The sequence below is a fragment of the Natator depressus genome, chromosome 3 (genome assembly GCF_965152275.1).
Source record: "Natator depressus isolate rNatDep1 chromosome 3, rNatDep2.hap1, whole genome shotgun sequence".
Taxonomy (NCBI): domain Eukaryota; kingdom Metazoa; phylum Chordata; order Testudines; family Cheloniidae; genus Natator; species Natator depressus.
Window position 1 is genome coordinate 86,269,088 of NC_134236.1, and position 25,163 is coordinate 86,294,250.

At 40.1% G+C, this 25,163-nt stretch overlaps 1 protein-coding gene across 1 annotated transcript in view; it reads right to left on the bottom strand.

Moving 5' to 3' along the window:
- Positions 1-25,163, bottom strand: part of REV3L (REV3 like, DNA directed polymerase zeta catalytic subunit) — a 254,373-nt gene that overhangs the window by 72,686 nt on the left and 156,524 nt on the right. Inside the window, exons 13-18 of the mRNA XM_074948247.1 lie at positions 16,310-20,516; positions 13,846-14,819; positions 13,128-13,210; positions 12,095-12,220; positions 5,434-5,626; positions 2,999-3,110 (exon numbers count right to left, since the gene is read on the bottom strand). Coding sequence (XP_074804348.1) covers positions 2,999-3,110; positions 5,434-5,626; positions 12,095-12,220; positions 13,128-13,210; positions 13,846-14,819; positions 16,310-20,516 — 5,695 coding nt within the window. The remainder of the gene's footprint in view (positions 1-2,998; positions 3,111-5,433; positions 5,627-12,094; positions 12,221-13,127; positions 13,211-13,845; positions 14,820-16,309; positions 20,517-25,163) is intronic.

Sequence of the window (25,163 nt, forward strand, 5' to 3'; positions counted from 1 at the left end):
TGCGGACCACTTTTCAAAACTGACATTGGACTAGTGGTGTTGCCTGAATTAAAAAAAAAAAAAAAAAAAACTTATCAAAAGTCAGGACCTCACTCATTTATTGTTCTTCACTCCATAGGTTTCAACATACTAATGCCTCCAGATAGTTTTCTGAGTGATGTTCCACCTCCACTCCTTCATAATTTTCTCATCAGGTAATGGAATTATCAAAATTCATGAAACCGATCTGCTGTCAGTCCCAACCAATAGATGCTGAGCTCCCTCTCCTGCTAGAGACCCCTGGGTCATTTGTTAAGGGCAAACCATTGGCAGATACAACAGCAATCTGTATGATGAACAACAGATTGTTCTGATGGGAAACTCGTATGTGTTTGCATACAACAGAAAGTAAATGGTCCTGTCCCCGCAAAGGAGTCCTAGCCTGGCACCAATGCCGTGGATCTGCAAACGATGGGGAATGTAGTAGTCAGCTGTCTTTGATATGTTCTTCCAGAGTTCATAACCAACCATGTAGAAAGTGGAAAGTGATGAAACCACTGTGGCTCAATCACCAAGGCAGAACAAGAAACAAAATCCTAAACAGAGGTCTGGACGACTTCTATTGCACTTGGAACATCTGGATGTCTCCCTCAATGTCACATACATCTGGAGTAAGACCAAGAAATCAGCCAGTTGGCTCCACTGCTGTGGGATGGACCTGGGAGCTGAACTAGTAAGTCCCTGATTGTTTGGAGATGGTTTTTCCCACAAGTAGATTTGTTTTCTGTCCAATGCACCAGGAAGTTAATAATTTTGGTTCCTGGCAGTGACAACCCACAAGCCTACTGAACAGATGTGCTGTCATTCCCATTGTCTGGTCTCCAGAGTTATGCTCTTCTACAGAGGTAGTCAGAAAGATCAACAAGAAGAAATGTGCAGTCATACTGATTATTCCATTTTGGTCCAAAGTAGCTATAGTTCCACAGACTAATGCAAAGGTCAGTATGCCAGCCAGGGATTTTATCAGCTTCTTAGAAATTAATTCACAAAAGTCTTCTATCTCACCCAGATCTTGAATCTCTGAGAGTTGTTCCCTGGATCCTGAACAGTAACGTTTCCTAGAATATGATCTGGTTGATTTCCTCCTCAACTGCAGGAAATCCTTCATCAGTTGATCTTACCAGGTCAACAGGAGAATCTGGTGTTTGTGGTGCACTAAGCAGAAAAACCCTCTAACACTGGCAACAAAAGACTTTTTGAAAATTTTCCCCGTACTAAGTGTTCTCACTAAAGCTCCTTTTGAGCCCCAAGAGAAACTTCTGTCTGCCAATCTTAGTTCACCTTCCTTTTAGTGATGACATCCACAAGAAAATTCCTGCTTAAGTACCTTTACTCCCCCAACTCAAAGTAGTAACTGAGGCTAGCCGCTGATTTTGCTTATAAAAACCCGATGGACTTCCATTTAACCTTATCAATATTCTTATACTCTTTCTGCCCAAAGTCTACACACGCTGAAAGAGAAAACAGATGCACGCAAAGGATGTGTCTAAATGGCAAAATTCTATTTGCACAGAACTACACCTACAGGAAGTTTGATGCCCTACTGGTATTATACAGGTGAAAGGTGGGACTAAGAAGGATAGTGTAAGACATCAAAGTCCTCTCTCTCTCTCTCTATATATATATGGATTAAGTCTGTAATCTTCGAGGAATACAAGTTACCTAAAGTAATTTCTGAGGATAAGTTGCTGACTCCAACAGGTGTACTAGCACATTATAGTAAAAGAGACAGAGCCTCTTATGAAGAGATTTGCCAGGCAAGCTATCTGGTTGTTGGTACATTCCTTCAAAAAGCACTACAAAATCAGTATCCTTTCTTCATCCAGTGATGCCTTCAGATGTACAAATGTTGAGTCTTCCATTCGTGGTGATCTTCATGAATAAATCAAAACTTCTAACTGCTGTGATATCTTTGATATGTTGTTTACATGCTGGCATTTGATTTCTTTTTAAATTTCCACCCAATTCTTGGGGGATTTTTTTTTTAAAACTGCTTGCTACTTCCAGTGGTTTCCCAAGGCAGATGGAGCACCTGATTTCCAAGAAAGATAAAGATAAAATTAGTTTCCTTACCTGTAATTTTGTCTTCTCTGAACAGGTATCCGCTGCTCTGTCAGGACCCACCCTATGTTGGTTGCTTTCAGCAACTCTTTTTGTATTCTGGCTTCATGGGGTTGGTCAATGTCATTCTCCTCAGAGGTTTTCTGGTTGGGGAGAGAGAGAATTGCAAATGTACTCTGCCTAGTACACATTTTGTCTTCAGCATGTACTCCAGCCAGATGATTCACGGTTTAGTCTGCTTATTTTTCCTTGAGACTATGACTTTCGCAGCTTTGGCAGTTGGGCCTTGCAGAGAGATGTGCCTGCAGTTCCAAGGTTACAGCACCAGAGGATGCTGTAAAGCAGGCGTTCAAAACTTGGAAGAGAAAAACCCTGCAGTTTTCCAAGCCTAATAGAACAAGGGATTCCCATTCAGAGAAGACAAATTTATGGGTCAGGAAACTAGTTTTTATCTACAGGTTATGCTCATGTACCCATATAAATTTCTGTGTGGAAAGTATTTTGCCACAAAGAACCTGCAAAAATGTCTTCCTATCTTGAGGTTTTCTATAGTTCTCATCACCGTAATATCTAACATTTTGAGAGTTCAAGACTGAAATGTGTATACTGGATTGTGGGATTAAGAGGAAAGGTTATAAATTTACAGGATTACTGATAGGAGTGTTTAGGTTCGGGGCTTTAACTCAGCTAACTAAGAAGCTCTTATTATATGCCTGGTATAAGACGAAAGGAAAAACAGATGTTTTTATTCAAGAGACCACCATGCTTGTCCATTCTAGAAATGAGCCTTTGGGGAAAAACAACAACAATCAATACTTGAGAGACTGGCAGGGGCTGAAAGAACTAAATCTGCTGTACCATGCCTGAAAAATAAAAGCAGAACACACAGATATGCTACCTTTTTACAATATTCACTACTTCCTGGAAAAGAGCTTTCTCATCAGCAGCATAAGTGACTTCTAGTCCTGTAACTCCAGATCTTGTGAGCAAAGGGGCCTGGTCTCTGCTACCTAGAAAACAAGTGAAATAATCATTAATTTTTAGGACAAACTCCACTACTCCAGTCTCTCTTATTCTTTAAAATAAAACATACAACTCAAATCATTTGAACAGAGAAAATTTCTGTCTCTACAAAGTACATTCATATCTGTCTTAATATTGATTAAAAATTACTAATACAATTAATCCTTCTCTGGATTATTTTTGTTCTCAAAGGTGGGTTTTAGGCACAAGATTTCCATTTTTTCACTTTGCAAATTGTTCCATGAAGAGGAGAATTTTCTAGAAATTCCCAAAGATGAACGAATTTGACCCAAGGAAAAATGTTAGCATTTTACATCCACAACAGTCAGGCTAAGAACTATATTTGAAGAAAAATGTTAAAGAACTGTACTGCATCTTATGTTCTATATTCTTCACATAAAATATCTATTTTAATTAACTACATTACACTTGTTTAGACTCGTTCTTTGCAAAGTGCTTTGAATATGAAAAGCCCTATAAACACAGTATACTTTTTAAAACTCCAACCTCCCCCCCCACTGACTCGAGGAAATAAAAAATAACCAATTAGCGAAGAAGTGTAATGAAGCAGAACAACAACTGTGTCTTCAAAATTCCCTTACATAACAGATCATAACATCTCTGATTAAACCAATCAACTGGAGTTTTAAAAGGAGCTTGATAAAAGATGAATACATTAGACCACATTAGCTCAAAAAATAATTCTGTGCATTTTCAGAATTAATTAAAATACAGGCTATCACTTAAAATGCAATAATGTAAAATGATGTGCAGCTCAGTCTCAAGTCACTCCTCGAGCTCAACAAGCTCTTCACTAAGAAAACAGTGAGAGCACTTACAATAACAAGGAAGAAAGATCATCACAACGTTTAAATGAACTACCTCATTTTATCACTAAATAAATTCTGCAGATCAGTATGTCTGATTTTTCAATATACTACTAGTCTTATTCACAGAGTTTTCTTCATAATTTTTCAGAGCAGTTCCTAAGGCGCCATAACAGTCTCTCATGACAACTCTCACTCAGTACAATAATGGAGTTAATTAAAAATACTAACAAAGAAACAAATACCAGAATAAGCTACATTAAAAGTAATATTAGGGACTTCACCTAAACCCATAAAATTCCTGCAATATCTTAAAGAAGCAGGTGAAGGATGGAACTGTTGCCTTAAGACTAAATTTCCTTTTTATTGGTAGGTTTTGGGCTATGCCTTTATTGTTAGACAGTATTTTGTGGTTTAATATACAGCTATAATGCCACTTTTTTTTTTTTTGTTTTAATTCCCCAGAATAAATCTTAAAAGAAACATGACTTTTTTTAATAGTCTAAACCAGTGGTACTCAACCTTTAACAGCTGGAGAGCCACTTCACCATTAAATGGAGTTGCAGAGCACCTTAAAATCAAGTACCGACATTGTGATCTTTGTGTCATGATGTTTCCTCAATGTCTGATGATGATGCAGTGTCACATCATCATCATATATTGACACATCATGACACGACCCACCATCCCCTCTCCCAGCAGCACACACTCTCTCTCTCCATCCCCTCCTGGCTGCTGGGAAGAAGGAGTGGTGGTCTCTCCCCATTCTGCCCCCCGGCTGCTGGGTGGGAGGTGATCTCTACTCTTACCTGTGGGGGAATCCCAGCAGCTCCTTTTCTTTCCCCCTTTGGGAGGGGGAACTTCAGCGACTCCCACACTGCCGGTCCATTTGCTCAGTGCTCCCCGCGCTGCCTGATAGAGTGGAGCGCCGATCAGATGCCTACATTGCGAGAGCCGCCTGTAGGGCCATGAAGAGCCACATCCGGCTCTAGAGCCACAGGTTGAGTATCACTGGTCTAAACAAAGCCAAAAAGGTACAATACAATAAGGGCCCCTGTTTAGATCCTAAAAGGATCAGATAAAACCACAAATATAACCCTTAAGTAAAATATTAAACATACTGTCTTGATTTAACATTTTCTATTTGTAGCTAGCCAGCAATTTCAGCAGGAGACTAAGGCAAATTTTCCTCTTTACACCTCTAGAACACTGCAGGAGCTTGCTCAGGACTACACAAACACAGGTCTACTGCATACATGTATCATATCTGTGGTTTACAACCTATGCGATGGTTCATAGGAAGATATAAGCAGGAAAACTTTACCTATGCTTAATATGGCCTTTCATCCAATACTCACAAGAGAAAATTAAATGAGTTAAAACAATACTATAGAACCATATTTGATCATGGCTTGCTAACGCTCCATTTTTACAAGATACAGATTTTGGCAAAGTACTCTTAAGAAAAAAAATAAATAGGAACCTTGGCTTGAGATTGTTCTGTCTTTATCAATCACTATAGCACCAGTGATTTCTCTTTTATCAGTATTTGGCAGTGCTGTGTCAGATGAGATGCAGAAGAATAAAGCACAGATAGGATCAAATTCAGGGTCTGGCTCCAAGTCTCGTCTGGTTCGAGCATGTAACTCCATACTGATGAGTGTAAGGTTTTGGACCTACATCAAAGAAAACCCAAGTACAAGTTTATATTTTGTGGCTCTTTTCAAACAATTAAATTTCACACAGTTTTGAAAGAAGCAGATTATTCATAGAAATGAAATCATTATAAGCAAGGGTCCAATACATTTATATAAAACTACTTACACATAAGAGGTAAAAAACAGCTGACTAAGCCTACATTTTTAGAATCTGTTTTTAAAAAAATATTAATTGTTTTGTGCAAGGTTACCAGTAGACAACTGTATTTTTAAGTAAACCAACTTGGAATCATTTTTACATATTGAATGTTTGTTTTCTAATGGGTACTGTTCTCCCGGTCCTTTAAGTCTTGATTAAACATTTCAAATGGCAGCACCAAGCACATGAAAATTACATAATCCATAATATTAAATTATAACACTTTTCACTTCCACACCATTTTTCATCAGAGAATCCAAACTGCTTTACAAATTGTATTGAATTTAGCCTCAACATTTGTGTGCAACAAAGTACCACCTCAGCTCCATTTTTTACAGATGGGGAAACAGGCATAGAGAGATTAAATGATTTGGAAAAAATTCACAGAGAAGTTGTGACAGAGTCTTAAACAAAATACCCGGGACCACAAGAACATCTTTCCATTTAGTTGGTCAATGGACATACAAAGATTTGGTAATTCTACACTATAACATGAATTTAGGGTTATTCCATTTTTTGTATTTTCCATTTTCTCTGCAAAATGACATTTTCATTTTGAAAAAAGAAATGTGGGTATTTGTTAATACATTCCTTGCTTATCCCATATAGGTAGGAATCTAGCTTTTAAAAAAGAAAACAAAGCTTAGAAGTTTTAAGGAAGAAACGAAATCCTGTTTTTTTTTTTTTTCTAGAATGCACAATAGTTAGCATCCCTTGTTGCACAGGGAGTGCCCATGTGGGGAAGAATATGAGAAGACACAGGTAGTAGTACTCCTTTGTTTTATAACGGAAGGTCATTTCAAGCAGTACAAAAGTCAGTTTGCTTGTTTGTAGATTATGGGGATAAAAAACTGAGTATGGAAGAATCAGAGGACTGGAGTTGAAGTGAATCTAGCAGTTATGCAAAGATCAGGACAAGGAAGCAGCAGAGTACTGGACACAAGAGGGACAAGGAAGTAGCAAAAGGTTGGAGGTGGGTGAGAAGAGGGAAAGCTCCAAACACAGTTCTTCCTCTCTTTTCTCAATGTCTTTGAAATTAATGTATCATGCTTCTTAGTACTTATATACAACAGTTTGGCATGGCTTGGCATGATATATAAATCTGGACTAAGCAGATACAGCTACAGTATCAGTCTGCCAACAGATTCAGGAAAACAGTACATTTGGAATATTTTCCTCCAAACCAAAAAATTACTTTCTAAAAGTGAAAGTTAAAATTAAGCTGAAACTGACTGTGGTTCTACCAGTCATCAAGACAGTGCACTATATTGCTCAGGGGTCCGGCTACCTCCTGAGTCCTACCTCATGCATCATCAGTTAACAAAGTGGAAGTACTGGGCTTTTTCAGTAAGAAAGTTAAACAATTTACTGAGTCAAAATGGATTGTTGAGTTTTTTGGTAATACTTTTTGTGCAGTATTAAGTATCTAGGCCTTCTGGTTATGATCCTTCTAAATTTGAAATAAAATAGTTCTGGCTTTCTGAGTAATGACAATTTAAATATCAAGTTTAGCCTAAATAGATAATTAGAGTAATTTAGCATCCACCAAATGTGTTTTATGTATTGTCTGATAAGTTTCAAAAGTTATTCCCATCAAAATAAGACGCATGATCTGAAGGTGCAAATAACTGAATATTTGATTTTTTTTGTTCTTCTTTAGAGCTCAACATAGGAGTTAAAGAGAACAAAACCCAGAAGATTATCGGGAGTTTAGAAGCTCTATTGGTGAAGATCTTGGTGACAGGACTGTACATTTTCCAAAAGTTTCCACAGAATTTATCAGAGTTTTTGGCAGATTTCTAGTGGCTCAGAATCACCAGGAGAAGTTATATAGTAAAAGCTCTTTTATCTGGCACTTCACTAACTGGCAAGCTCTATAAACCGGCATTTCTGATCTGCACTGAAAGTCCAGTTTATAGTGCGGTTGGTGTGGGGCCAGCAGGGGGCAGGGGAGGGGCTGTGGGGCGTGCTCGGGGAGGGAGTTTGGGTCCGGGAGGGGGCTTGTGGCCAGGCAGCTCTGCAGGCACGCTGCCTCCGTCCCCCCCGCCGAGGGCTGACTCTGCGGCTCCCAGCCCATTGGCTGGGAACTGTGGCCGATGGGAGCTGCAGGGATCGGCGCCTGCCGATGGAGGCAGCGTGCCTGCTTGCAGAGCCGCCTGGCTGCGCCTCTGCCAGGAGCACCAGGGACGGGGAGCTACTTGCAAGGAGCCCCCAGAGGTGAGCGCGACCCCCCCGTCTGGCACCCCAAGCCTCTCCTGTGCCCCAATCCCCGTCCCGGACCCAAACTCCCTCCCAGAGCCTGTGCCCCACAGCCCCTCCTATGCCCCTGCCCCGCATCCTCCCCCAGCATTCTAAACCCCTCCCTCTAAGTTAACTGGCATTTTCAATTTACCGGCAACCCCTGTTCCCCCCGCATGCCGGTTAAAAAAAGCTTCTACTGTATAGATAAAGACAAGTTACTCCTCATATGGTCATAAATTTTAAGACCAGAATGGGCTATTATGATCATCTAGTCTAACATTCTGTATAACTAGGGCCCTACCAAATTCACAGTCCATTTTGGTCAATTTCACGGTCACAGGATTTTAAAAATAATAAATTTAATGATTTCAGCTATTTAAATCTCACATTTGTAATTGTAATTGTAGGGGTACTGACCCAAAAAGAAGTTGCGGGGGGTCACAAGGTTATTGTAGGCAGGGTTGCGGTACTGCTACCCTTACTTCTGCACTGCTGCTGGCAGTGGTGCTGCCTTCAGAGCTGGGCAGTTGGAGAGTGTCGGCTGCTGGCTGGGAGCCCAACTCTGAAGGCAGAGCCGCCGCCAGCAGCAGCACAGAAGTAAGGATGGCATGGTGTGGTATTGCCTCCCTTACTTTTGTGCTGCTGCCTGCAGAGCTGGGCCCTCAGTAAGCAGTCACCACTGTCCGGCTGCCCAGCTCTGAAGGCAGTAGTACAGAAGTAAGGGTGGCATGGTATGGTCTTGCCACCCTTACTTTTGCGCTGGTGCTGGTGGTGCGCTGCCTTCAGAGCTGGGCGCCTGGCCAACAGCCACCGCTCTCTGGCAGCCCAGCTCTAAAGGCAGCGCAGAAGTAAGAGTGGCAATACTGTGAGCCCCCTAAGTTAATCTTGTGACCACCCCCCCCCCCCCCCCGCAACTCCCTTTTGGGTCAGGATCTCCAATTTGAGAAACGCTGGCCTCTCCCATGAAATCCATATAGTACAGGGTAAAAGCACACAAAAGACCAGATTTCACGGGTGGGAAACCAGATTTCATGGTCTGTGATGCATTTTTCATGGCCGTGTATTTGGTGGGGCCCTATGTATAACACGGGCCACTGAATTTTACTCAATAATTTCTGCATCATTCCCATAACTTCTGATTGAACTAGAGCATGATGAAAGGAGGAATCTTTAATGGTTAAGTGCCCCTGAATTAGGGTTTCTCAATCGTTAATAGGGAGCAATAGTTCGTTTAATTTTGACACAATATTTTTAGGGTATATTAAGCTTCAAACTTTTTAGACTAAAAATTAAGCAGTCATTATCAGCTCCTCACTTTTGTGAGCTTTTAATTCACTCTTTAAAAATTTCCTAAAGTTACCAGCAATTTTGGATGCTGCAGTTAAATATTTAATATAATATTTTAAAACTTGTAAGATACTTCTTTGGGTAGAACACTGTGATTATTTTTCAAATACTACCAAGCTGCATTTTAATTAATTGTCACATTATTTGTGTTCCTACAAACAGAAGAAAATCCCATCTTGAGACTGGATTGTTATTTTATATGTTACCATAGTGCCTAGGAACTTTAGTCCTGGACCAAGAGCCCACTATGCTAGGCACTGTACAAACAGAACAAAGAGACAGGCCTTGCCCCAACAAGCTTACAAACTAAGAATAAGACAAGAGACAACAGATAGATACAAATGGATGGGGAAGTACAAGGAGTTGGCACAGTAAGCAGAGGTCTCTGCACCCCAGTGGCCTAACTGTTAATAAGTTTTTTTGCAAGAATCATGGTAAAGGGGAGTTCTGAAAAGGAATTTGAAGGTAGATATGGTAGTTTTGTAGATGTTCACAGGGGAATGCCTCCTATATGTGAGGGGCAGCATGAGAGAAAGCACAAAGGCGTTTGTTTGAAAATTTAATAAGTGGGTGATGGAAGCTGTATTAATGGGTTAATCAGAGGCAAGGGTCGACAGCTCAAGAGCAAATGGGATGATAGGGAGGGTGGCGATTGACTATGAAGGCCTGTGAAAGTGAATACAAGCAGCTTACGTCTGATGCAATGGGGAGAGCAATAAAGGAATGCAAAGAGAGGGATGATATGGTCAAAGTGACAAGCTAGGAAAATGGTCTTTGCATTAGAATTCTGAATGGAGATGAGCAGAGCAAGTCTGCATTTGTCAAGGCCAGATAGTAGGATGTTGCATTAATCAAGATGCAAGACAAGAGCCTGGATGAGAGTTTTACTTTGTGGATAGATAGGAAAGGCTATACTTGGAGATGTTATGCAGAAAGAATTGACAAGATTTAGACATCGCCAGGATGTAAGGACCTAGAGAGAGATCTAAATTGAAGATTACGTCCAGGTTACAGGCCTGAGTGACAGGCAGAATGGTGGTGTGGTCCATAGTAATCAAGAAAAGAGTTAGTGGGAGGACTTGGCAGGGAAGATAAAGAGTCTTTGTTTTAGCTGTGTTGATTTTGAACTGATGGCTGGACATCCACGAGGAATTGTGACACAGACCGAGATTTTAGTTCGGACAGGAGACAGGTCTGGAGTAGAGAGGTAGATCTGTGAGCCATCAGCATACAGACAGTACTTGAAGTTGTGTTTAGAGAAGAGATTACTATGAGATACCGTGGCAAGGGAGAAGAGAAGGGGACCAAAGACAGAGCCCAGTAGAACCCGCACAGAAAAGTTGGAGGGTGAATGAGGAGGCTACTCTGAAGGACACGCTGAAGGAGTGATAACATTTCAGCTTAAGTGATCATTCAAAAGCATTTTGGCCCAAATTCATGGTAACACTTAAGCACTTTAACTTCATGAGGACTACTCACTTGCTTAAAGTTAAGTATGAAGGAGTGATGGACCTGGGGATGGGGGCATGCAGCGCTCCTGCAGTAGAAATATTGTGTAAGCTGATCCAGGTTTTTGGACCCACATGTCACACTCCTACACATTCTGGGAAGCAATGTTCCCTGTAAACTGCATACACACACAGAGGGCAGAAGGAAGAGCAAGACATGGAGGGGCTAGAGTGGCTGCTGCAGTGTCTGGGATCAGGCTGGGAAGCAGGTAGGAACTGAGGTGATTGGGTCAGGGCCGGGAGCAGCTACCCACAGCAGCTGGCGAGAGACACGTGAACAACTAGAACCCTGCACCACCCTGAGTCTTGAGCTGTTCCTCTCCACCCTGTCCACACAAGTCTCCCCATATACAGCATCCACTCCACTCCCATTCTTATGTCTCCACCTCCTGCCCCCATTCAAAGTAAACTTCTGACACCTCTGTGTGCATGTGCTTACATGCTATGCTGAATAGGGATCTTTACCCTTTCCTTCTCAGTAAGGGCAATAGCAAAAATAAAAATTCAACAGAGGAGTGTGGCCTAATGGTTAACAGAAAGGATTGAGAGTCAGGTTATGGGTATTGTATTCCTGGTTCTAGAACTGCCATCCTTTGTAATCTTGGACTAGCCATAAAAGGGAGACAGTTAACATAAAAAAAAAAAGTCTGAATTTTTTTTCGTGTTATCACAACACCTAAGATTATAGTAACTGATAGGTTAAACTATTGCCTTTACCCTCTTTTGAGTTTGTTTACTTCGTATATTTGACAGCACTTTGTGTATTTTCTTTTAGTTTCTCATAAAGCAATAGATAAGAGGAAAAACAGTTTAAAAACCATTAAAAATACCCAAATTAGTGATGGTTTAGGGGTTTATGGAGTATCTAAAACTACTTTTAACTCGTTAGATTTCAAGTTAATAGGAGTCCTTTGAACATCTATAGGTTAGTTTCCTCTATTGGGAAATGGGAATAATATTTACTTTGCCAAAAAAGGTGTTGTGAGACTTAGTTCAATGCTGTTAGGAGGAAAGAACTTTGAAAGCCTCAGACAGAAGTTACTATAGAAGCTTTATTAAAAATTAGAAATACCAAACCCTGATTAACAAGGATAGAATTCAACAATATTTTTCCCTTCAAATTCCTCCTTCCTTAAATAAAAGTATAAAGCATGAATAAAGTTATGCATGTTTGGTGTTGCAGCAAGTTACCTCATGTAAAGCTTTTGCATCCTGCAGATTTTGCACACTGACTTTAAAACCGTAAGAGTTGTTTAAAGATGGTCCTTCAATCTGAGAAGTTTCTTTCTTTGGGGCACTGAGAGCAGCAAACTGATTCTATTGAAAGAAATATATGCAGCAAAAAGATGAAAATCTGTAGATTAGTATATTTATGTTTCATTCTTCAGGTGACTGTTTTCCTATTTAACAACCTAAAGTTAAAAGCTCCTCTACAACAATTATAAGGAAACTTTCACTGAGCCTTTCTCTACACAATGAGTTAGGGTACATCTACACAGCAGAAAAACAAAACAAAACCAAACCAAACCCCACAGCAGCAAGTCTCAGAGCCTGAGTCAACTGACTTGGGCTTGTACCACAGGGTATCCGTAGATGTTTGGGCTCAGGCTGGAACCCAGGTAATAAGACCCCGGCAGGGTCTCAGTACCAGGGTTCCAGACCGAGCCCAAAATGTCTACATGGCTATTTTTAGCCCCATAGCACGGGCAGCTAGTTGACCTGAGCTCTGAGACTCACTGACAGTTACTATTATTATTTTTTTTTTTTTTGCTGTGGAGACATACTCTTACTGTGTGTGAAATGATCAATTTTTTACAAAAAAAATCATAACATGAATAAAGACAGAGACATTTTAGGATTTGATGTGATCAAATAATATATGCTTATCATTTTGCTCTCATTTTTCCTTTTGTATTTGTAGCTTTATAATTCCCATTTAGTTACCATGATTACTGTCTATTGTGTGTGTTTATTACACATGCGCACACACAGATAAGAATAATTTCCCAGATCACAACAGCAAAAACAAAATGAAAGCCCATAAAAAATAGAGATTTATCACAGACTCAACAAATTCCAAAAATTGAAAAGGTCAAAATATAAGTATAAGTGAGATAAAGGTACTTGTTTATCTTGACACATGGACTATTTTTGTGTCTGAACTTGAATGCGCACTTAAATGTAATTTAATAAACGTGAATCTTTGTTTCCAATTCTTATTTACCTTCACTTGTGTTGTTAAAAGTACTCTTCGAAGAGTGTCAGAGTTACTTCCTCTTCTGTGATTCAATTTCTGCATCTTTGGTTCTGTAAAAACATAGAACAAATGCAAATGTTATTTACTTTCCCCCAAATATTCTAAGAAAACTGAATTACCTACCAGGAAACAGAAAATTCTTCTATCTATTATAACGTGCACAAATTGATCACCTCCAGTCCAAAGAACAGCTTTGATAGCCTAGTGTGTTTTACAGACTATATGGCACTGTATAATAAGACAAAAACACATAGTTATCTTGGACAGTCTTAAAATTTAAGATATTTAATATTTATATTCTAATTTCAAAGTAAGTATGTGTTTGAAACATACCAGTGACTTAAGCAAAAAAGACTTAATGACTCAAAAATACTCAACATGTAATTTCAGTTATGTTGTTCATGTTTTAACGATCACTTTAGAATTCATATTCTAGCCACTGTACCACAATTTTTAAGGTGTTCTGACACTCAAATCTTAATTAATAATTGAATAATTACTTTCACTGGATAAACGCTTGTGAAATAGATCCCTTTCAAAAATAAAAACATGTTTAACTTGCCCTTCCTGCGGAGAGAGGGTTATTTTTCAATTATTTCAAAGTATATTAAACTCTTTTCCTATTATTTGCGGGAAATGTTTTTGTACCTCTTCTTGTTGTATCTGGCTTAATTAATAAATTTACCTGTTGATAAAGGAGTAAAATCAAGTGCTTCAGCTATTCTTTCTTGACATTTTCTCTGTACAATGGGTGTGCTATGAAGGCAAACTGATTCGGAATTTCCAGAACCTTCTCTGACCAGAAGTGGAGATGTGCTGAAGGATGCCCGACCTTCATCTTTGACATGTTTCTGTACATTCCCACTGGGTGCTGTGTCATTTTCTTCCGCAGGTGATGAAATTATGTTCTGACTCTGCCAGTCTGCATCTTCTAAACTAGATGGTTTGGAATCTGGGGATGCTGCTTGTTGCCAAGGAGGAAGCACTGGTGAATCTGGTGAACTATAATTGACATAATAATCATCATCCTCTTCTTCTTTATCAAGTTCTATTGCTGAAGGAGCAAGCAGCAATGTCCCGCTTTCAGGTGGAGTTTTACTGGGTTCTATGGTATTTGTAGAAATCTGTACAGTATTAATATATTTATCACAAGTTTCCTTGGTCTGTGTTGGTGTAGGATCTGCCTGTGAAACAGGAGCATCTTTTGTAGGCACAATAGGTATGCTGTCTTGCAGGCTAGGTAAACTGAAATTCTTAGCTGCTTTTACCACTTCAGTAGGCTGATCTTCAGGCAATGCTATGGATCTGAAATTCTCTGCTGCTTTCTCAGTGTCAACAGGCTGATCCTTAGGCAACTTCTTGACATGCTCATACTCTTCTTTGGCATGAAGCCACATCTGAACCTGTTGGCGACTCGGTGCGCATTTACACGGCATGATGACTATTTTTTTATCTTCGCTAATTTTATGGCTATTAGTTTCTCCTTTGCCAGCAATGGAATGACAATTACGTGGTGGTGAACCTGGTCTAGGACTTTGTGTCATTGCTGAAAATGCAGTCTTCCAGAGGCGTAGTCCTTCCAATGAGAAATCTCCCTCAAACTCAGGCAGATCATTTGGAAGTCTAGTTTCTACTGTGAGAAGCCGTCCTCCAATCTCCCTGCAAAGAGAATATCTTAAGCTATTACTCTGCCCTAAATTGGAAACCTACTGAGAGTAACTCCTTTCTTTCTTTCTAGTGGAGGGATGGGAGTTTCTGAATCACTCTTAGTGCCCCAAGGATCTCTTCCAAATGCTACCTGCTTTACCTTTTATCTTCCACACTAAATATCCTAGGACAATCATCAACTTTTCAAAAGAGGAGTGATTTAGTTCCATCCAAACTCTATCAAACACTCTCCTGAATCGGCAAGAGAAATCACTAAAGGAAATCACTTTTCCCTCAGAGACAGACTGTGCCATTTCCACACAGCTCTCAACTCCTATTAGTTCAAGAATGTGGGAACAAACTGGAGTCTCTAGCATCATGGAGAGTAGTTCAGTACAGTATTATTAAACTACTGGAAAGGCCATTTTTCACCCTCAAACAAAATTAAATTTTAACGGTCAGTAATAATATATTTGCAAAGACAGTAGCTTGGTGTTTTGGAGTAGAAAATATTAGAACATGATGTAGTTGGGGATTTAGTTGGGGATTGGTCCTGGTTTGAGCAGGGGGTTGGACTAGATGACCTCCTAAGGTCCCTTCCAACCCTGATATTCTATGATTCTAGTTTCAGAAAGGAAGTAGAAATCCCATTTGGTTAAAGAATCACAGCTGAAGGACCACTCAACTTTCTGATCCTGATGTAAAATGCCAATGAATTTCTGGAAGAAGCAGCTGTTAGTACATTTAGTACACAATTAGTAAAGGTAACACACGTACAAGTTCAGCATTGTGAGGAAGCGTCACTTAGTACACTGTGAATGTATGACCAGTTTCACTACTTGCATACATCATAGCATGGTCAACAATTGTCATCAATTAAAGGTTTGGGTATCTATGCACTTGTCAGAATTACAAGCAGTCCTCAAGATGAAAACCAGGAAGAGTGCTCATGGCTCTAATCTCTAGAACAGGAATGGACAACAGGTGGACCCCGAGCCAAACATGGACCACCAGACGCTTTTGAGTGGACTGCAAAATCTTTTTATTTACTTATTATCTTTATTGCTATTATGGTGTGAAAAATGTTTCTCTGGAGTCTGGACCTTGACTATACCTTGACCAAGAAATTTGGACCTTGACAAAAAGTAATTGACTATTCCTGTTCTAGAGCAAATCACATGGTCAGATGTCTTCCTTCACCCAAGGAGAAGGTAGTCAGCTCATTCCTCCTTTGATCATCTTTAGGGACAACAAAATTGGCATGTGGCATTAAAGTGGATAACGGTAAGGGAAGGACAATTATTCTATTTTATTTAACTACAGAGTTAAAACAAAAGCCGTGGAATTTAAGTTTATCACTTCAAATCTTTTACATCGGAGAGTGAAAAATTCCTATATATAGCTAAAATTAGCTTTAGGAATACATGTAATTAGATTTAACAGAATTACAAATATACATACATATAGAAATGCCTTGTAATAAAAGTGTACAGACAAATTACCTTGGCTTTTCTGGTGCATCAGAAGGATTGCTGCAAAATGGTTCTTGGTAAATTGTTTCTGCAAGGTCATGATCTAGCAATGTTGCCATGATTTCTTCACGACTTGGTGGTGACATGAGAGGTTTAAGAATGTGAGCAGTACGAGGCGTAAAACTTCCATTCTTTGACTGTGAGGGAGAACTGGTTGATCGTGGTGAACTGTCTGGAGTTGGAGTTAATCCTTCATTGTTTCTTGAAACATACAACTCTAAATCCTCAGAAGCTGCATCCACAAGTTCACCATCCGGAGAAGACAATACGGAAGTAAAAGAGGTATTAATTGAACCAAGTGGCTGACATGGTTCAAAAGTGGTTTCTTTTCTAGTGCAGCTTTGAATGAAGTCTGAACAGCTTGACTGTGGAAGGCTAAGAAATACCTCTTTATTTACTGGATTTCTATTCAACTTGAACTTCTCATTTACATAGTCCCCTGCCTGTTGCGTACAGAAAATATCTACTGATGAGCTAGTTCGAGACGCTGAAGGATGAACATTGTTTCTCCACTGACCATGGCGATGGTTCTCATTGTTATTCATAGAGGTTTTCTCAAAAAGTTCAGGACTTAGAGCACCAGATGTTATCCATGTACTTGGGTCTGAAGAGCGATGTTTTTCTTCCTCAGATTTTTGGCTGTTATGACCGAAAAGTTCATTTTCTGCTGTTTGTCCAGGAAAAAGATCCTGAACTGCATCACTCAAAAACTTCTGTGGCAGACTTTGATCTGCTGGGACAAACTGACTTGCAGAGTACAAACTACAAAATCCAGTCTGCCCTATGGTATTAATATCAAAATTGTAATTATGGTCTGGTGACAGGCTGTCTTCAAGTGAGTAACAGCTTTCAAAGCCTGGGTCTGAAAAAAAACCAGGGCTGTCATCAGATATAAAGTGGTCAATCTGATTAGTGTTATGCTGGTTTGAAGAATCTACTTTTAAAGGTTTCGGTGTTTTTTCTTTAGGTTTTGTATTTCTGGGAGCGCGAGACTTTCTTGGTGATGTGACTGACTGTGATCTTTTAATTGCTTTATGCTGTTCAGGAGAGCAAGAAATACTTTTGTTTATCTGAGGTGTAACTGATAATGGCTCTTGCAAAATACCTGCATGTTGTGCTTTTTGCTGTCTCTTTTGTAGTAACTCTTTTAGAACAGCTAATCCAGACTGTCCTTCACTGAATGCTGATGGGGTCATTACAGTCCTGTTTTTGCACTGGGAGATAGTTTTTGTTTGTGAGATGGTTTCTGACAAAGACCGATGTTTTATTCTTTCGGGTTTAAAATGAGACATATCAAAAATAAATCCTCCCTGTTTTTGCTCCCATTTTAGCTGTTTCACTGGACTCCTTAAAGAAGTTACAAAACAGTTCTTAGGCAACTGAAGCGATCCATGGCTTTCCTCAGATGATTTAAGTATAGAAGAATAAGAATCTGCATGTTTTGATGCTTCTGGTAAGCATACAATCTGCTGCTGCTTATTGTCTTTACAATGCAAAAAATTAGTGGTATGTAACTGATCTGTCTTCATTGTATCTGGAAAGCTATGTGTTTCATTTAATTTTCCAATTGATGACAAGTATCTATTCTGTGAATTTATCATCTCTTCTGTCTTTGTAGATGTTTTATCTTTAGAGTTACATATATTCTGTGTTACCTGAGATGAGTGGTTAGATGGGTCAAATATATTATTTTGACTCAAACTAGATTCCTTCATTCGAAACACAGCATTTTGACTCTTAGACCTTTGGGAGTTTATTTTTGTTATTTCCCTTCCAGGTATCACAGGAGCAGAAATGACAGATGAATGAAGATTTTCTCTTGGAGTAGACAAACCTTGCAAACCCACAGGCTTATCAGTTTCCAGCAATGGATGAAAATAGCCAGATGAATTTCCTTGTACATCCACTGTTGGGGGGAGCTGTGTTGATAGTAGATGTCCTGTTGAATAGCCAGTTAGAGGAACATCTTTCTGAGTAAGAAGTGGTTGTGAGCTGCCAAAGTTGTGAGTAATTTCAGGCAGATCTTGATGTTTCAGCACAAATTTAACTTCTGCAGCAGAACGAGTATTTCCTTTTTCATCTTTAAATGTCATACGCTTTCTTGATGACATTTTTTCAGCTATTTTTTGTCTCTGTTTTGTCCTAGGTTTCTTCTTTCCATCATTTGCTGTTTTATTAGTCTGATTAATCTTGTTCCTTTTCTTAGTAGCTACCGTAGCAAATTTCTTTTTACATTTCTTAACCTGAGTTTTTGCTCGACTATTTTTTCCTACAATGGAATTAACAGTCTTGCTGATGTACATGTTAGGACCCTTAATAAGTAAAGCTTCTTTGTCTAGTCCATTCATAATTTCTTCTGCTTTTGGATCAGTGGGAGACCAGCAGCGAGGGGGAGATGCATTTACTGGACTTATGCTTCTCTCAGAGAGAAAACCTAATTTAGACATAACGTCACTATAGTGATAGTCACAGTCTTCAGCTTCAGCATTATAAGATGGTGAAGGGGGAGAAAGGACTGCATGAGTTCTTTTTCTGAAAGATAAAGTTCTTTTAATATTTTTATTACTTGTTTTTTGTGGTTTTCCAACTTTTTTCTTAGCTGACTTATGTTTTGCTTTCCTTCTGTGACTTTTCTTTGGTGTTAATGGATAAATAGGATATTTGGTTGCAGGGGAGTCAGGAACGTTTGGCCAAAAGTCCTTTAAAGGTGCAAGCTTTTTATATAGGTTCATCTTTTCTTCTGTAAGTATCACTTGTTCCTCACTAGAGTCTATTTTTCCTATTTTAACAAGCATATTTTTTCTGCCTCTAAATCTATTAATGATAATGTATTTGATAATAACAGGTGGCAGTTTTTTAGAGAGTTTTCTACGTTTTCGAGATTTCTGAGACCCATCCAAACTTTCACCACTTTCTATGGGCTGAGGTAGGCTAATTTTTGAGTTGTGCATGACAAAACTTGATTCACTGTCTTCAGTCTCATAATTTACTTTTCGTTTAGTTCGGAGTGTATATTTATTCCCACATAATCCAAATGACTGCTCTGTTTCCAGGGATCCATCTCTAAATTGGCAATCAATACAATTAGCATTATTTGCAGGCGTTTTGTTTTCAAAAGCACCATGAGGAACTTGAACTAAATCAATAGGTAATGCACTGTCCTTGTCAGGAATGTTACTGCAAGCATCATCTTGTGTATAGCAGCTTTCCTTCATGGATGCAACATCACTGACATCTGCAGGCTCCTGATGATTGCTAAGACCCAATTTCTTTTTATTCAGCTTTAACCTGGATTGTCTGTTGCCCTGCTGTAATTTATACGTCACAGGAGCTAATTTTTGTGGTCGGCTGAGACAATTAGAAAGAACTACACTGGGAAAAAACATATAATGTGCTGCTTGTTGACTGAGGCTTGTTTTTTCTGTCTTATGCTCCTGAAATTCTTCATACCTAATTTTAAGTTTATTAAGGCTACCTTCTTCATCAGTGCTACTTTCAACAGAATGCCCTGCAGTTCGATTCCCTCCTGAGCAAGACACCAATTCACAACTTTCTGTTACTGTTGAAGGGAAAAAGCTATTTATACCTGTGCTGCTGGATTTTTCATTTGCTTCAGAGGGTATTTTATTTTTGGAGAGGCTTAACTCTGAAAAACTGAATGAGTTTTTACTTAACACACTATCACTAATGTGGCAGCTCATATGCATAAAAGAGGCATCATCCTTGTCTACCTTTCTGATGCTGGTGTACTTCCTACTTGGTATCTGTCTGCTCACCGATGAAATATCTTCTTCATATTCAAAAATATTATTTTCACATGAAGAAACTGGAAGAATATCTTTCTTATTACTTTCCTTGTGAGAGTTTTCAGAATGGGCACTATTGCTGAATGATGTTGGACATTTTGCAGTGTAAGTGCTTTCTTTTGTGAGAGAATGGACTGAAAGATCAGGTCTTGCTTCAGCGTTTGGTTGTGAAAGCTCTTCTACTAAATCTTCATTGTTCAAAACATGGGAAGAAAGGGCACTTGTGTGTTTACACTGAAAAGTAATCTTAGCAGAAGATGGGGGTTCTAGCGTAGTAGCGTCTTTGTGAAACATCGAGGTCTTTACGGACATTTTACTTGTTGCAATTATGGAGGAGTGAGTTCGAGAACTTTCATTATTCAAAGGATTGTCTGGAATGGAAGAAAAGCAATTATTTTTACTTTTTCCTCCCCATTTCAAAATATCTATCTTAAGATATTAACCATTTTAAAAATACCTCTATGAAAATAACTCCCATCAAAAATCAAAATCATATTTTATTTATGGGCAAGATTGTTATGACTATGATTACGGGTATGTTTTAGGCACAGGTATTTTTGGTAAAAGTAATGGACAGGTCACGGGCAGTAAACATAAATTCACGGCCTGTGACCTGTCCATGACTTTTACTATAAATCCTGATTAAATCTTGGGTGCTTTGGGGCAGAGGGCAGCCCAGGGGTGCCGCAGGTGCTCGGGGGGGGGGGGGGGAGGGGGCAGGGGGAGAGGGTGGGTTTGGCGGGGCTGGTAGGCTCTTAGGTGTAGGGGCGGCCAGGGGGCTCTGTGTGCTGCCCCCACCCCAAGCACTGGCTCCGCAGTTCCTACTTTTTGGGAGTCACAGCCAATGAGAACTGCGGAGGCGGCACCTGAGGATGGAGGCAGCATGCAGAGCCACCTGGCCATGCCTACACATAGGAGTTGAGGGACACGTCACCAATTCCAAGGAGCCTCCCGAGATAAGCGCTGCCCAGAGCCCTCACCCCTTCATGCACCCCACCCCCCTACCTCAGCCCTCTCCCACACCCAAACTCCTGCTGCTGCTTGGGGGAAAGGGGCACGGTGGCTTGAGACTGCCCCAGCAGCGGCTGGTGTGGCTGGCTCGGGGCTACCTGAGCTGCTCAGGCATTCCCTGGGTCAGCCGCATCGGTCACTGCAGAAATCACGGAGGTCCCGGAAAGTCACAGAATCCATGATTTCCATGACCTCCAGGACAGACTTGCAGCCTTAACTATGATGCACATGAGCATAGGAGTTGTCATACCAGATCAGATCATTTAAACAACTAGTGCAGCAGCCACTCTGCCAGTCATTCCTAAATACTACACAATACACACATGCCAAATTTTTAAACCAAAGGAAGAATTTAGACTTCTAAATCCACCTATAGATACCTAAATACAAGTGGCCTGATTTTCAGGAGTGCTGACCTACCAATGCCAATGATGTCAAGGGAGCTGTACATGCTCACTACCTTTGAAAATCAGGCTTATTAGGATTAATAAATTTAGCACTAGAAGCTTAATTTCAGATTTTGAGATGTTAGCTATAGTCATTTGCTTTGCTCCTGTTTCAACTTGTATTATTTATTGATCTGTGTCTATCTCCATGCATTTCCATAAATCATGGAAATCCAATGAAGGATTTGTTTGGTTATTATTCAGATAAAAGGATAACAACAGGGATACACATTCTATTCAAGAGAAGAATGCCCAGATATCTCATCAGCTAAATAATTGAAGAGTTTGCCAAAGGGTCATTATTTACTGTTAAGGAATAAATACTAGGCATATAGCCTCTCTCTCATCTGTGATTGTATACTATTACTTTCAAATTTGCAATGCAATGAGGCACTGTCACAACATATTATCATAACCCTTCATGGATTATTTTAAAATATATTTCTAAAATGCAAAACCATTCCAGAAAATATATTTTTTAAAACAGTGTTTAAAAACCAAATTCTTGCCTTATTGAGCACATGCAAATTGCATTAATTTTATAGAGATTTGTGCACATGCATAGGAGGGCAAAATTTTCACCCTAGGGAGGTAATTAATAAGAATTTCATGCTAACTAGCTAGATTTCGGACTAAGAAATACGGTGTTGTAGAGTTTGAATTTAATCTGCAATTTCAAGTTTGTAGTCCATTTAGTACAATTAATACAGTGTCTCAAAACTATATTAAAAAATATAATGATGTAACCATGTTACAATTTTCTGGTGCAAGTGTTGGAGGAATCAAGTAGGGGCAGAGCTCTTCTTGACCGCTGCTCACAAATGTAAGAATTAGTAGGGGAAGCAAAAGTGGATGGGAACCTGGGAGGCAGCGACCATGAGATGGTCAAGTTCAGGATCCTGAAACAAGGAAGAAAGGAAAGCACCAGAATATGGATCCTGGACTTCAGGAAAGCAGACTTTGACTCCCTCAGGGAGCTGATGGGCAAGATCCCCTGGGAGAATAACATGAGGGGGAAAGGAATCCAGGAGAGATGGCTGTATTTTAAAGAATCCTTATTGAGGTTGCAGGAACAAACCATCCCGATGTGTAGAAAGAATAGTAAATATGGCAGGCGACTAGCCTGACTTAACAATGAAATCCTTGCTGATCTTAAACACAAAAAAGAAGCTTCACTGGAAGACTGGACAAATGACCAGGGAGGAGTATAAAAATATTGCTCGGGCATGCAGGAGTGAAATCAGGAAGGCCAAATCACACTTGGAATTGCAGCTAGCAAGGGATGTTAAGAGTAACAAGAAGGTTTTCTACAGGTATGTTAGCAACAAGAAGGTCAAGGAAAGTGTGGGCCCCTTACTGAATGGGGGAGGAAACCTAGTGACAGAGGATGTGGAAAAAGCTAATGTACTCAATGCTTTTTTTGCCTCTGTCTTCACAAACAAGGTCAGCTCCCAGACTACTGCACTGGGCAGCACAGCATAGGGAGGAGGTGACCAGCCCTCTGTCAAGTGAGAAAGAAGTGGTTCAGGACTATTTAGAAAAGCTGGACGAGCACAAGTCCATGGGGCCGGATGCACTGCATCCGAGGGTGCTAAAGGAGTTGGCGGATGCGATAGCAGAGCCATTGGCCATTATGTTTGAAAACTCATGGCAATCGGGGGAAGTCCCGGACGACTGGAAAAAGGCTAATGTAGTGCTCATTTTTAGAAAAGGGAAGGAGGATCCAGGGAACTACAGGCCAGTCAGCCTCACCTCAGTCCCTAGAAAAATCATGGAGCAGATCCTCAAGGAATCAATTTTGAAGCATTTAGAGGAGAGGAAAGTGATCAGGAACAGTCAGCATGGATTCACCAAGGGCAAGTCATGCCTGACTAACCTGACTGCCTTCTATGATGAGGTAACTGGCTCTGTGGATGAGGAGAAAGCAGTGGACGTGTTATTCTTTGACTTTAGCAAAACTTTTGATACGGTCTCCCACAGTATTCTTGCCAGCAAGATAAAGTAGTATGGACTGGATGAATGGACTATAAGGTGAATAGAAAGCTGGCTAGATCCTCGGGCTCAATAGGCAGTGATCAATGGCTCCATGTCTAGCTGGCAGCCAGCATCAAGCGGAGTGCCCCAAAGGTCGGTCCTGGGTCCGGTTTTGTTCAATATCTTCATTAATGATCTGGAGGATGGCGTGGACTGCACCCTCAGCAAGTTTGCAGATAACACTAAACTGGGAGGAGTGGAAGATATGCTGGAGGGTAGGGATAGGATACAGAGGGACCTAGACAATTTAGAGGATTGGGCCAAAAGAAATCTGATGAGGTTCAACAAGGATAAGTGCAGAGTCCTACACTTAGGACGGAAGAATCCCATGCACTGATACAGACTAGGGACCGAGTGGCTAGCCAGCAGTTCTGCAGAAAAGGACCTAGGAGTTACAGTGGACGAGAAGCTGGATATGAATCAACAGTGTGCTCTTGTTGCCAAGAAGGCCAATGGCATTTTGGGCTGTATAAGTAGGGGCATTGCCAGCAGATCGAGGGACATGATCATTCCCCTCTATTTGGCATTGGTAAGGCCTGATCTAAGTACGGTGTCCAGTTTTGGGTCCCACACTACAAGAAGGATGTGGAAAAATCGGAAAGAGTCCAGCGGAGGGCAACAAAAATGATTAGGGAGCTGGAGCACATGATTTATGAGGAGAGGCTGAGGGAACTGGGATTGTTTAGTCTGCAGAAGAGAAGAATGAGGGGGGATTTGATAGCTGCTTTCAACTACCTGAAAGGGGGTTCCAAAGAGGATGATCTAGACTGTTCTCTGTGGTGGCAGATGACAGAACAAGGTGTAATGGTCTCAAGTTGCAGTGGGTAGGTTTAGGTTGGATATTAGGAAAAAGTTTTTCACTAGGAGGGTGGTGAAGCACTGGAATGGGTTAACTAAGGAGGTGGTAGAATCTCCTTCTTAAGAAGTTTTTAAGGTCAGGCTTGACAAAGAGCCCTGGTTGGGATGATTTAGTTGGGGACTGATCCTACTCTGAGCATGGGGTTGGACTAGATGACCTCCTGAGGTCCCTTCCAATCCTGATATTCTACGATTCTATGTTGGTCTCAGAATATGAGAAACACAAGCAGGTGAGGTAATATCTTTTACTGGACCAACTTCTGTTGGTGGAAGGTACAAGGTTTGTGTCACTCTGCTTCCTTCCCCAGACTTGAAGAGCCCTGTATCTTGAAAGCTTGAACCTTCCACCAGTAGAAATTGGACCAGTAAAAGATATTACCTCACCTACCTTGTCTCTCTCATTAAAGAAAAATGACTACTATTAGAAAAAAACTAAAGCAAATACTTCATCTTAATATTAGGATCCCTTTGCCACAGAACCAAGTATTTGTTCTCTCTCTCTCTCTCTCTCTATTTATATTTCATTACCTTGTTCAATATACTTATATAAAGATAATATATAGATCACCTTACTAAAAGTAAGTAGAAAATAGTATTTAAATATTCTCTTATAATCAAAATCACACTACCCACACTGTGAATTGAAGTAATTTCAGACCTTTTTTATTT